The following is a 14,544-nucleotide window of genomic DNA, read 5'->3' on the forward strand; positions in this document are numbered from 1 at the left end:
ATATGTCTTTAGAGTGTATTGTTAAAGGCATACAACACAGCTTTTTCTTCATTAGGAAAAAAAAAGGCAAAATGAAAAAAGTCGTGCTGCATTAAATGATTTGAAGCATATATATTGGGAGTGGTGGAAGGGGAAGGCATCATGAATAATTCAGAAGAGAGACGGGATTTTCCTTGCAAGGTCGATGAATGAAAAAGACAAGGCTTTAGGACAGATCAGCTCATATTCTTCCAGCGTTGTTGAGAGATCACCATCCAGCTGGAGGGTTAAGGCAAGTTCATGCGACGCAGCGTACCAGCTCCAAGAAAAGATTATATTGAAATCTATTGGCACACCAGGTTGTGGTTCAGTGGGAGCCTAACAGCTGCTGGGAAGGGTTGGACTCTGCATGCTTGATGCCAAGTGAATTGGAGTCTATTTTTGAACTCAACTTCCATATCCTGAAGGAATGGTTATCAAAAGGAAAGAGAGGCAATGAACAATACCCCAGGCAGTCGGTACGGAGAACAGGACCCTACTTTATTTATTCCATTGAAATGACTGGAATTCCTTACAAAATGGCTTGAAAGGGAAGGTCTGTTTGTGTAAGATGAATGTGAGTATTGCTAAAGGGTTTGGGGGGGGGGGGAGAAGTGCTTTCAAATCATTTCTCCCTTTAATAATGGACATTTGATTTCCCCTGAAACTGACGACAATAGCCATTGTAGGAGGCAACGTGTTTAAACGGTGCATGGACTCCACAAGCCTCTTAGAATGGAACTTTTTGCTTGGCTTTGTTGCAAACTATGTCCACAGATATTCCAGCTCAGGGTTTGAACAGAAACTGAAGGCATGGGAACAAATAAAATCCACAGCACCATGAATGCATTTCAGATTTTTGCACTCTTTAATTGGATCTCGGTGGTACCTAATCTGAAAGGGAACACTTTTTTATTTTTAGAATTTCAAATGCCTAAAGTGGCCCAGCACAAAAATATACCCTGGTTAGCTTTCTCGGCGGCTTGAAAAGGCAGGAAGCAAATAGCAAAATTATGATTTAGTGCTATTCATAATCAATTATGCAGGCTTTGCAACTTTGACAGGCAGGAAAGCTGAAGCCTGCAGCTAGGCTAATTTAGAAGGGCAATTGCTAATTATGTATAGGGAAATAGTGTTAGAATTGGAAAATTTAAAAATTAGGTACAGTTTGAACAATATATGCAAGATTCATTTAGGGATAAATCCTAACTCCTTCTATTAAATGTGATTTTCTTGGCTGGATTGATCTGATCTATTACTCATGCTGTTTCTAAATACTGGGTATGCAAGAGGATTCTTAAACCCTTGGCTTTCAGGCTTTGGCTGGGCTATTTTGTGATCCAATAATTTTGGCATTGGAAATAATTATGGGTCACACATTTTAAACTGGATTTATTTTGTACATTATAAAAATGCCTTTAAGTAGCTTTCTTCCAGCTAGATTTACATTCCACCACAGCTGCTAATAATAATAATAATAATAATAGAATTTAAATACTGCCTGTACCCAGAGCTAGCTGGAGATATGAATGGTGTAGCTTTAATTCAAAGTTGCTTCCAGAGTTTTATCAGAGGAAATGTCCTAATGAATCAACTTGTATATTTACATGAAATAATGCCATTTGGATATGTGGCCCTTGAAGTGCATGAAGACAAAGTTAGCTTCTATCAATTAGTCCAAATTCCATAAGAATATGTGAAAAAGTTGGTTACTTCCCCAACCCCGGGGGAGGGGAGCCCATCTTCACATTGCAGCCTGTGAACCAAACATTAACATGAAGCCATGTTTTTCTGGATGCCAATGAAAAATATCTGCTCCATAAACAGCTAGTTTTGGTGTTATATACATCACACTGTTAAATGATTCTGGATGCTGTTCAGTATCCCTAATAGGAAGAAAGCCCCCATTGACTTGAATGGGACTTAGGTTTGATCTTCTTGCAGTCCATGGGACTCTCAAGAGTCTCCACCAGCACCATGACTAAGCTACCACCAGGTAGCTTAGTCATATTACCCCCAAATTTCAAGTGTCTGGTTAAGGCTGGAAGAAGAGTGGGTCACCTAAGGCTGCCTACTGTATAGCAAAGGGAATAAATTTGAAGCATGGGCTTCCTATTTAGTGTCCCACCCCCTATTATGTTATGCTAGCTTTCAAGTCATGAGTTGTAAAGCACATTTATGCAAACCACAGTTTCCAATGCAAGTAATTTGGTCTTGTACTGTAAAGGGAGGCTGCACATCAGTCTTTGTGGTGAGAAGCTGCTGTAAAGAATTGTTGTGATGGAGCTGGCTTTCCTACATCAATTTCTTTCTTTCTTGTTCACTACCCAAATTCATGGACAGCAGGCACATAACCTTCCTCCTCGTGACCCATAATTACCACTGCATTTTGCGATAAGATAAGAGCTTGCTTCACAAACCTATTACCATGCATAAGGGCTAAATTTATGAAGAGCAGGACCACATATCGTGGCCACACCCCTGATGTCATGCCCTCTGCTGGCATTGCCCCTGATGGTTGAATATTCATTGAGGAAATCTGGAAAAAAGGGCCCATGCACACGTAACTGTGTCCACGTAGGCTTCCACTCAGTTGAGGACCTGGATCGTGCAGGATTTCTGGTCACATGGAAGGAAGCCTATACTACAACTTTCCAGATGCCCACACTGAATATGTGAACACAGGAAGTGAAGATTGCAGTGCTGGAGATGCATCTAGAAAGGATGGTCCTCCTCCTCCTCCTCTGCTACACATTTAGCACTATGCATGGAAGGAAATTTGTGAAGATGTTAATCCAGGCATAGGCAACCTCGGCCCTCCAGATGTTTTGGGACTACAATTCCCATCATCCCTGACCACTGGCCCTGTTAGCTAGGGATCATGGGAGTTGTAGTCCCAAAAACATCTTGGGGGGCCAAGTTTGCCTATGCCTGAGTTAAGCTATAGAGCTGTTCTGAGGATAGCATAGGGAGGATGAGAGCCATGTATGCCACTAAGCACAATGGAGGAAAGCCTATGGTAGACCAGGGCTGGCATCTTTGAGCGATGAGGACCAACCATGAGAATCCTAGTCAAAGAACCACCCGAATCTGTCACAGGAAGCAATTGCTTTTGAATGTCTTTTTTTTAGAAACACTTATATCAAAGTAGTGTATGTAATACACTATAGATAAAAACACTGCTAATAGCCACAAATCATTCACTCTAACCTTCTCAAATTTCTCTTATCCAAACTTCCATTCAATAAGCCGGGATTGCCAACCTTTTGGGGTCTGTTTTTGAAAACCAAAAATGTTCTTCTTCCAAGCATAATTTCAGTGGGGGGAGGGGACCCCCATGAATGCCTAAAACGTCACCTATGGGTGCATGTGCACCGATGAGCACCATGTTGGCAATTCCAGAGAAAGCTGTCTGTCTGTGAGGTAATCTGCTGTGTTTGAGAGTGTGCACGAAACCAAACACATTTGCACATACATAAATTAATACAGATTACATCTCACTTGCAAATTCTTTCCTCTCAGTGCAATACTCATTCCTATGATGGAGTGATAGATAGCAGTGCAATCTTAACCCTCTCTACTCATAAGTAAGTCCTGCTTAATTCAATGGTACTTACTCCCAAGTAAAAGGTGTCCCCAAGACTTAATGCTTTCACTTTCCTTTTTACTGTTATTTGGTGCAAATTGATACAGACAAACATCTTGGAGACATTATACAAAGAGCCAAGAACGAAAAGAAAGCAGGCTTTAAAACTGCCCATTTCTAAATTAGATCTGTAGGCAGCTATCATTGTCAGTCTGTATCTCTGTCTTTGGTAATATGATCAAGGGAAATCAAAGGAACAACATAGTGTGTCACATTCATTTGGAGGCTTATTCATATATATCCTGCCATTCAAGATTTCCTTGCACCCCTCACTCATAACTCAGAAGAGAACTCCAGAGTTTTAGATATGTTGTACTCTAGGGGAAATGATAATTTATATTTTATTGTGTGCAAAGATAGCATTTGCATAAAATCTTTTGTGTTGTGAAATGTGCTAATCGCTGAAGGAATGCTGCCAAGATGGCTACATTTTTTTCTGGCTACATTTCCCACTTATCCTGTGGGGTACTGTGGAGAGTAGTAGCTCAAATGGCCATCTCGGCAGCAAAGCCATCTGTAACAGTGGCACTTTGCTGGGACGAAGAACAGCTGTTTACAAACTATCTGAAGGAACATACGAAGTTGCCTTATACGGAGTCAGACTACTGACCCATCTTAGCACAGTGTTGTCTAACAGTGGCCAAGAGTGATGGACAAGGACTGAGGAGATTTCAGATAAAATGAAAGCGAGTAAGGTGCCGTGGACAGAGGGTCAGACTAGACCTAGGAGACCAGAGTCCAAACACCTACTCAGCAGTGAGTCACCTTGGGCCAGTTACTTTCTCTCAGCCTAACCTACCCACAGAGTTGTTTTGAGGATAAAATGGAGAAGTGTGCATGCCACGTTGAGCTCCTTGGACAAAAGGTGGGATATAAATTATTAATAATAATAATAAATCAAAATCATATACCATTCCGCCATGAATCTCACTGGGTGATCCTGGTCTAGTCACTATCTTTCAGCCTAAGCTACCTCACAGCGTAGTCGTGAGGTTAAAATAAGGAGGCTTGGAACTGGGACCCACTGGGTGCAGAGTCTTCCATTTGGCTTTTTCACTCTCTCCATGTAGAATATCATCTCCCCCAGTGGTGTATGTGATGTTGATCTATACATCTTTTGGTCATGTGAGCCTGAGAATCTCAGCCATGCCCCTTCTCATGTAGGCAGTCCCCCCCCCCCCCCGAAGCATGTCCACCAAGTGTGTTCTCTCTTCCTGGCTGGGCCAGAAAAAGACACACACACACACACACACACAATTTTTAGAGATAGGAAGATGCAGTCTTTTGTAGATCTGAATTGACTTCTTAACAGCAGTGAGAAGCAATAGAGTTCATAGAGCTAAAATTCCCAGCGCCCTTAACAGACAACGGTTCCCATAAACCTTTGGGGAAGTGCATGTCCTTTAAATTTATGGTGTGTACACAGATCTAGTAAAAAATAATAATAATCCCACACCTCTGAACTATAGGAACATTGACAAACTGCTGTCAAATGCCTAATTTTTGTTTATTTTTTCTTTAGAAGGATTTATAAACCACTTGATCCATGAGCCCTTTAAGCAGAGTACATAATTATTGTCCAGCTAAAATCCACCAAACTAATACATGTGCGCACACACACACACACACACACACACACAAGATAATTTTATTTGTAATTTTATTGTAATTTTATTGGTGTTAGCTGCCCTGAGCCCGGTTTTGACTGGGGAGGGTGGGGTATAAATAAAATTTTATTATTATTATTAAAATTTTATTATTATTATCATCATCATCATCATCAGTAGAGCAGAGATAAAATCAGTAAAACATTTAAAACAAATCTACCAGTAGGTAACTAAATTATAGTTCTGGGTAGGGTTGCTGAAATAATAAATAAAAAGCTTCTAGCAGATCTCTAAAACAATATAGTGAGGTTGCCTACCTAATGTCAAAAGGCAGGAAACTCCAAAGCCCAAGTGATGCCAGGCTAAAGGATGGACACCACACAAATGCAGACTGAACATTATGTGGCACTTGTAAAAGTTTCAGTTCCTCAGAGCGAAGGATGTAGGACGGTAGGGCTTTCTTAGCATAGGGTTTAATAAATAAAATGCCTTCGAAAATTGCATGTGTGTAGGTCAGGGCCAGACCTTGAGTGTTTTGGCACTGTAAATAAAACATTAAGTTGTTACAGAAGGCTCTCTCCAGTCCCCAAATACACACAGAGAGTTTTCAAGGAGCTGCTCATAACTCCTGTTTCCTCTGTTGATCAGATTTATGGGGCGAGAGCAAACCTGAGTTTTGTCCTGCCCCATCCCAGCAAATTTTGAAGCCAGACACTTCTGCTCTTGGCCTCTGTCTGCATCCTGCTGCCCAGCTACCACTGCCAACTTCTGTTATATCTAAAGCTTCCACTTGAAATAACACTCAGAATCCATGTGCTCTGTTCACCTGGACTTCATTTCCCCACCTCCCCAGCTCCCTCCTAGTGATGGCATTCACTGGGATGAGAATTCTTACGCTCTCCTTCATTTGCTGCATCATCAAATGGGTCTTTCCCCCCCCCCTCCATCCCAAAATTTGCTGGCCTTGGAAATTGTGCAGGGGGCCTTTCTAAGCAACAAGGCCAACCTCTTCTTCTGTCCTTTGGTTTGCCTGTGTTGCTTTTGCAGCTGTTATAGATACGGTAAAATCATCACATCCACTTTGGGGTATGGCATGCACATATTATTCTCTGATGAAATAAGGAAAAGCAGTTCAGGGAGGTTGCAGTTTGAGCAGAAGGGTGCTTAATTTTTTCTCTACTAACTGTTTACACTTCATCTCTCCCGCCCCCCAACTCCCCACACAAAACTTTTCCCACTTGTGAGATTTTAGATGTGTTTACGCCTGCAAATGTGCGCTTACATATGTAATACCTTGTTAAGCCCTTTGCAACATCCTATCAGGTAGACTAGCACATTTCCTTAGTACTGTTCACCCCAATCTCCAAACGGTACAAGATTTCAGGGGTATCTGGCACACTTACCATGAACTATGTTTCCTTTTGGAACATAAAGGCTCCAACATATTAAAGGCAAAAACCATAACATCATCTTCTGGTACACCATCTTCCAATTTTTTTCTCACGAGTGGATGACAGCCATTTTGGGCGCCATGATTTCATGCGATTTTGCGTTGCGATTTCCCCCTGAAAAAAGTGCTTTTTCAGGCACAGGGTGCTATGTGAGAACTTGGTCTTGGAAAAAAACACTTTGGGGGGGGGGGTCCATGGCATGAAATCACATGAGATCACAGTGCCCGAAATGGCCATCGTTCTCTCACAAGAAAAAAATGGGCTGTCCAGTTTTTCCAGAGCACTTGCTAGGTATGTGATATATGATTTATTTACACATATATACAACCTGAACCTAGATGAAGAGAGTGCAGAGCATTCACATCCCAAGAGGGTTCTGTTCCTTCCATTACTGCAGCTTCAAATTCCAAGATACCCCAATCATAGTTCTAACCTTCTCTGCAGCCTAAAACAGACTGAAAGAGGTAAAAAGAGGAGAGCGCAAAATATGGTCTGAAGCTCAACATCAAAAAACCCAAGATCATGGCCACTGGTCCCATCACCTCCTGGCAAATAGAAGAGGAAGAAATGGAGGCAGTGAGAGATTTTACTTTCTTGGGCTCCTTGATCACTGCAGATGGTGACAGCAGTCACAGAAGTAAAAGACGCCTGCTTCTTGGGAGAAAAGCAATGACAAACCTAGACAGCATCTTAAAAAGCAGAGACATCACCTTGCCGACAAAGGTCCGTATAGTTAAAGCTATGGTTTTCCCAGTAGTGATGTATGGAAGTGAGAGCTGGACCATAAAGAAGGCTGATCGCCGAAGAATTGATGCTTTTGAATTATGGTGCTGGAGGAGACTCTTGAGAGTCCCATGGACTGCAAGAAGATCAAACCTATCCATTCTGAAGGAAATCAGCCCTGGGTGCTCACTGGAAGGACAGATCGTGAAGCTGAGGCTCCAATACTTTGGCCACCTCATGAGAAGAGAAGACTCCCTGGAAAAGACCCTGATGTTGGGAAAGATGGAGGGCACTAGGAGAAGGGGACGACAGAGGACGAGATGGTTGGACAGTGTTCTCGAAGCTACGAACATGAGTTTGACCAAACTGCGGGAGGCAGTGCAAGACAGGAGTGCCTGGCGTGCTATGGTCCATGGGGTCACGAAGAGTCGGACACGACTAAACGACTAAACAACAACAAAACAGACTGCCTTCCTTCTGCTCTCCCCCATTCTCCAGCTTGCAAAACTGACACTTTCTCCCTATTTGCCTACCTCAGGGGTCTGCAACCTGCAGCTCCGGAGCCGCATGTGGCTCTTTTACACCTTTGCTGCGGCTCCGGAGCGGATACGAGGGGAGGAGGCGTCCGAGCCATGCGCCGCCTGAGCCATGCGGCGGCGCCCACTACGCCCACCAGACACTTGCGCGGTGCCCACCGCCGCCAGAGCACACAGCTGCGGCGGTGCGCTGTGCGCCTGCGCCCCGCACGGCGCCCGCCAGAGTCCACAACTCCGCTGTGCGCGTACGCTGTGCAAAAAGGACGCAAGGTGACGTTAGCAGCCCAGGGAGCGTGGTCGGCCCCATCCCTGCATCAGCCCCTCCTTGCCGCATTTCTGCAGCCAATAGGCTCACGGGGGGCGGGGGCGGAGTTATTTATTTTTTTAAACGGGCGCGCTTCTTCCCGCCCAGCAGCAGAAAAGGCTTGTGGGCTCGGAGCGCCTGTTTGCTGCTGCTGCTCCTGCCTGCGGCCTGCCTGTGGCCTCCTGCCGGCCTGGTCAGGAGATTGAGGTAGATGTATTAATCAATGGGTTGATTCAATATGAGGAAATTTTATAAGTTCACTTGATGGGAGCAACACACATGAAACCATACAGGTGTCCTAATAAGGGAGTCAGAGTTTTGCCCATTCCCAGTAATCAAGGCAGCCCAAACTCAAAGTTATTTTTATAATGACGAGGATGACATTGGGCCCTCATTATTAATTATTATTTACATCAGGCACTGATTATGATTCATGGTACACTGGGGCCCTGATTAATTTTCTATGGCATTTTGGGGCATTTATTATTGGGCATAGCAAATTTTGCTATGGGGCCCTCTGATTTCTAATTACGTCCCTGTTTTGCGGCTCCCAGTTTATTTTTTTTCTTCGGAAACGGGTCCAAGTGGCTCTTTTTGTCTTAAAGGTTGCAGACCCCTGGCCTACCTCATTGTATCCAATGCAATTCTGCCCCCCCCCCCCGAAACTCTGGCCTTTTGTCTCTGCTAACTATCACCTCAGGAAGGGGCTTTCCCCCATTTTGTGTCTGGCCCAGAGACTCTCTTTTAATGGCCTTCTTAATGGGTTAATGGATCGGCCATTCCGGTGATTACCTCTTGATGGTTCTTCTGTTAGACGGTTTCCTGGACCCAGAAAAACTGGTTTAAACTCCAGCCCCCACTAGACCTAGGAATTTAGTTGTTTGCTTAAATTCCAACCCTTTACTGAATCCAGATATTTTAGGGGAGTTTTGCCCCCCACCCAAACTTATAACATCGTGTACTCAGACTTTCAAAGTATTGTGAAAATGTAGGAAGCTTGGTGAGCAGAAGCAGCAGCATTTATGTGGTTTGAGGTTAGCAATTATCTCAGAGAATGATAAAGCAATTTTCTGGTGTGTCCTTGATATAGTTTCAGAAAAGCCTCAGGGATATATATTCATCTGGGTGCACTGGAGTTAACATGCATGAATCACTATGCTTCGAGATAAAATTATAACCCTGGGGCAATTGACTAATTTTATTTTAAAAAAAGATCTTGCTGATCGGGCATCTACCGTAGTAAATGGTGTTGATATATTATTCAGGCAGAGTAATGACTGGATACTGAGTTAGAGACACTATCCTGCTATGAGGGCTTGTGGGGCTGTGTAAGGGTCTGTGTTGCTTATGTATTTATTTTATCATTTTCCTTATTTTGGAGGGTATTGTTTTCGTTACTTGCTCTTTCTTCATTTTCAGAACGTGTGGCCTTTTCAGCAAGGCCTGTGCAGTGCTTAACATCTAAAATGACAGGATTGTGTGTGGTTAAAAATGATTTGGGAGTCACATACTTCAACCTACTGTAGTTTTCTCAGAAACACTGCCAGGTCTGAGGAGAGAGGCTGGTGAGGCGGGTTTGCCATGCTCCTTTTGTCACTGCTCTGGAGCTCACACACCCGAAAGGTAGCATCTGATTGGCTGAGCTCTCTGCCACTCATCCTGGGGTGGCAATGATTGAAATTAAAATAGCGGCCAACTGAAGGCAGAATTAGCCAGTGTGACACTTCACTTCCTAACATGATGTGGCTCTCCATTCTCTCTGTTAGGTGGGGGGGGGACCTCACCCACCCGAGCTGTATGGTGTAGACCTTGGACTTTGACCATATAACTCACTCTTAATGGCACCACTTAATGCTGGTTTGTTGGGGAAGCTATGGCTGCTTAACATTATAGGAAGTGCACTCTGCACATGGAATTCTCCTCTAAACAGCTTTTGAAGTTTAACCCTGGCTCCAAGCAACCACAAACAGAGCAGAATTCAAAAGGTCAAGTTGACCTGAAGCATTCCCTCCTCCCCCCCCCCCCAAGTATTTTTGTGTATAGACTAGTCACACAAATCATACATAGATGGGTGCCAGCAGGTAATGGCATAACCATAGTAACACCATTACTGTATTCTGTGCTACTGCACTTTCTTGTGGGTTTCGCCAACCTCTCTAACCTGTCGCGGAGCCACTGCCTGTAAATCCATGTAGATCTGATATCCTGTGTCAAGTCAATAGTCAAACAGGCCCGCTGATAGTACTCCAGGTCAAGCTGTCAAAGTTATTTGAAGATAGGGCTGCCAAGCTAAAGCTTTATCCTGCTTTCAGTATATAAATACATCCAGTCTGACTGGGGAAAGTGGTTCAGTGTGTGGTTCATCATGATGGGATGGAACTGGAGAAGGTGGGGGTTTTTTTCTTCATTCTATCATCTATCTATCAATCAATACATTTGTATCTCTCCTTTCCTCCATAGTTCTCTCCCTCTCAACAACCCTGTAAAGCAGGCATAGGCAAACTCAGTCCTCCAGATGTTTTGGGACTACAACTCCCACCATCCCTAGCTAACAGGACCAGTGGTCAGGGATGATGGGAATTGTAGTCTCAAAACATCTGGAGGGCTGAGTTTGCCTATGCACACTGTAAAGGTAGCTTAGGCTCTGAGACACTAACTGGCCCAGGGTCACTCGGTGAGCTTCATGGCTGAGTGGGGATTTGAACCCTGCTCTCCCAGGTCCAGCTCTCTAACCACTGCAGCACACCGGCTCCCATACTATGCTGCTCAATACTCCTTTTACTACGATGGACCAGTGTTCTGTTGTGAAGAAAGGTATGGACATGGATACTGTCGTTAGCTGCTCTGGCGGTTTTGAACATTTACATTTTCATTCTAACCCATGACTAGACATTTTGTTCACCAAGGTGACCTGGCTTAAGCATGGCTATGCTGTGGCTTTCTGTATAAACTGAGCAGTGCAATTAATCACCGGTTCCAGAGATCTTGTAACGCAAGTGAAACTGCTGTACTTAACATATTATTGGCTCATTGAGTCCAATCTCTTTAAATCAGGCAGCTCAGAGCATAATGTAAACACCAGGTAATGAACGAGATGGCAATAAGAGGCCCAAAGGATACGTTTGTGGGCACGCTCCAGTTGGTTTGCAGTTAACGGCCATTTCGTCTGTTGAGTGGCGCTCTGGGTTTCTTGCCCCTGCAGAATTAGATGCTTATTTCACCTAAACCATGCCAGCTAACAATCTCCAAACATGCCTGAAAAACGAATAAATAAGTTGTACATGTGTTTCAGCAGTCCTTGCTGTTCCCCAGTGTATTTTAGGATCCATACTCAGTGGTGGACCTACATTTTTGGGGCCCTGAAGCTTGAACTGTTATGGGGGCCCCTTCACAACCAGCAACAAGGTCTGGGTAACCGCTGTTATCTCCTTTACAACTTTACAACATCTGTGCCACTGACTCTCAAACTTAAGGATTGTTGGAATATATATACAGCAAAAAAAATTAATCAATTTGAGTCATGTGAGTCTACTAGACCCGTTATTTTTTTAAAAAGGCAACATGAAATGAAGAAATTTGATTCAGTTTTCTCTTAGCAGTGAACCTGCCCAATTTCCACTCTACAGTGTTGGAGGGAAAAAATAATTTGTTCTTTTGTCAGGAGGTCACAGGCTTCAATCAAAGACGACTTAACTCAATGAGGCTTACAAGGATTGTACTATAAATTTGTTAATAGTTGAAACTGGGTCACTTTTACAAACATGCCCAGCTCGTGAGTCAGTGTGTAGCTGTTAACCGGAAGACTGGTGGTTCAAGCCCACCCAGGGGCTGCTGTGGCCAGGATTCTTGCACTGCAGCAGGTTGGACTAAATGAACCCAGGGTCCCTTCCAATCCTACAATCCTATGATTCTGTTATTCAGAACCCAGTGCAGAACAAGCCACTTCAGAATAAATCTGTAATGTATGAACCTTTATTGCAATAGTATGTGGGGAGGATAAGAAATGGGGTGTTTTATGTATACAAGAGAATCCCTATTTTGCACTTATGAAATGGTGGGAGCTATTAACTAGTGCAGCCCATCCATTTCTAATATTTTAAATGTCTGCTTGGGCTTTGGCAGAAAGAATACATGGTGTCTTTTTCTTAAAATTCTGTCATTCCAATCAAGATGTAATTGTCACAGCATGCAGGGTCTTGCCCTCCCATGAAGCAAGGTGGAGTGACTGCCTCATGAGATAGGATCCACCAAGGTAGTGGATCCCAATACCCATCTTTCTCCCCCCCCCCTTTGTTCCAGTCCCCTTCTTCCCTGGTCCACCTCAGGTGCCAAAATGTATCGGACTGGCCCTGATAGCATGTATTGTTAGCATTTTTTTGCTTTTAACAGTGGTATGCTGTGTTTCATTTCAGCAACTAAAAACTGAGTTGCAGAGATGCCGTTGCTATGAATATATCTTTAGAGGAAAGGGAGTGATGGAAAAGAAAGTAATGTTTTTCAGCCAGTAAACATCTGGAGGCAGGTGCTACATTTTTTCCCACTTCCTTTTCAGGATTGTCTCTTTTAAAAAACAAGTTACTCCTATACCAGAATACATGTTGAAGACTGATGTGAAAATGAACTTATCTGTCTTTGGAAAGAGAGATGCAATCCCAGGAGCCATTTCCAGAGCTTTGCCAAGCATAGATCTTGTTTAAGGTCCTGTTGCATGAAAATTCATACCCTGCTTTGCCATATACCTGATTTTCTCACATGCATGATTCAGAAGAACACACCCCAATCTCTACAAAGATTACAGGGAAGCAGTTACTCCATAGTCATGTTTCGCATTCATGTTTACCTCTTAAGCTATGGCTCTGACATATGGTGAATGATGACTTCAGGCTGGCTATTAATGTAAAGCTGGATCAGTATATTTCACTTGTGAGTGTTTATTAAAGCACCTACTTCTGCTCATCTAGACGAAACAATTTTCCTACAAAGGAATGCAAATGTTGAAATCACACATGCCGGGCTGCGCTTTCCAAAATATGCAATCCGCCTACATTGCAGTTCAGGAGCTGTTGAAAGATGAGGCTTCAGCCTTGCAACAGCTGTGTAAAGTAAACAGATAAAGCTATCAAGAACTGGATTAAATTTGTACTGATCCTTATATAATTGAAGTGCCACACGTTGAATGCTGATTATGAAGGCATTTCAAATACCGTAGATCTGGTTTATTCAAGATGCTCGGCACTGCTGCCTGTAGGAAAGGGAATACTTTCTAGCCAGTACTTCACAAATACCGGTACTTCTCTTAATATATTTCACCATGACAGACCCTGGCTGCTATCCCATCAATCCATACATTTTAAAAGAGGATTAGATGAATTCGTGGAGGATAAGGCTCTACTACTTTCTGGAAATTGCCAGTGGGAAGAATGCTGATGCATTTGGGTTCAGTTTGCAGGCTTCCAATACACATCTGCTTGGCCACTATGAGAGCAGGATTTTGGACTAGATGAGCCCTTGGTCCAATCTAGCAGGGCTCTAGCCCCAAGTCCTTTTAAATATCTAGCAACTCTCCTGGTTATTTAATTTAACTAGCTTTAATTCCTCTGCTTGAACCTGAATTTTCTCAATCATTCAGTCTCCTCTGGAGTTGCTATGTCTGTCAGTCTGTCTTTCACTCCTTATCTCTGCTTCAAGCTCAGAAATTGCTGCCTTACAAGAACAGTCAAGATAAGGTTTCCCAGTGATGGCTGCTCTGTACTGCTCAGGGGTTATAAACTATGCCCCTTACTCTGCCCATCCCTCCTGGAAGCACTGAAGGGAACAGAAAGCAGAAAAGGTTTCCATTTCGTTAGCTGCTTCCTTCCCTACCCCCAGTTTGGAAATTCACTGGGATTTAGAAATGTCACACTTATAAATTCAGGGTGGTTTTTATTTTCCTGGAAACATTTGCTTGCAGCCTCTTGGGAGCACATACTCTGCATGTGGTGTTCGTGATTCAGAAGAAACACTGCCAGAATAAAAGGTGATGGGGGGGGATTCATGTCGAGGAACAACCTATAGCATCTATAGCAAAACAGAAATATTATCCTTGGTTCTTTTTCATACTGCAAAGGGTTGATGTCTCCTTTGTTGTGAGCACTTCTTTTCCACCTGGTGAATAGCCTTTCCTCTCTCTCTCTCTCTCTCTCTCTCTCTCTCTCTCTCTCTCTTTCTTTCTCTTTCCCTCTCCCATGTATTTCACTATTTTGCACCTGATCATCTGAAG

General features: G+C 43.4%; 1 protein-coding gene across 4 annotated transcripts in view; it reads left to right on the plus strand.

The window, feature by feature from the left end:
• Positions 1 to 14,544, plus strand: part of SCHIP1 (schwannomin interacting protein 1) — a 381,034-nt gene that overhangs the window by 238,892 nt on the left and 127,598 nt on the right. The window contains exon 1 of one of the 4 annotated variants that reach the window (XM_088669141.1): positions 329 to 595. The exons of 2 other annotated variants lie outside the window; for them this stretch is intronic. In XM_088669141.1, coding sequence (XP_088525267.1) covers positions 590 to 595 — 6 coding nt within the window. In that variant the 5' untranslated portion in view covers positions 329 to 589. Of the gene's footprint in view, positions 1 to 328; positions 596 to 14,544 lie in introns of those variants that run through there. One more of the 4 variants, XM_088669140.1, reaches the window with a different exon arrangement.

The sequence above is a fragment of the Zootoca vivipara genome, chromosome 5 (genome assembly GCF_965207765.1).
Source record: "Zootoca vivipara chromosome 5, rZooViv2.hap1.1, whole genome shotgun sequence".
Lineage (NCBI taxonomy): Eukaryota > Metazoa > Chordata > Lepidosauria > Squamata > Lacertidae > Zootoca > Zootoca vivipara.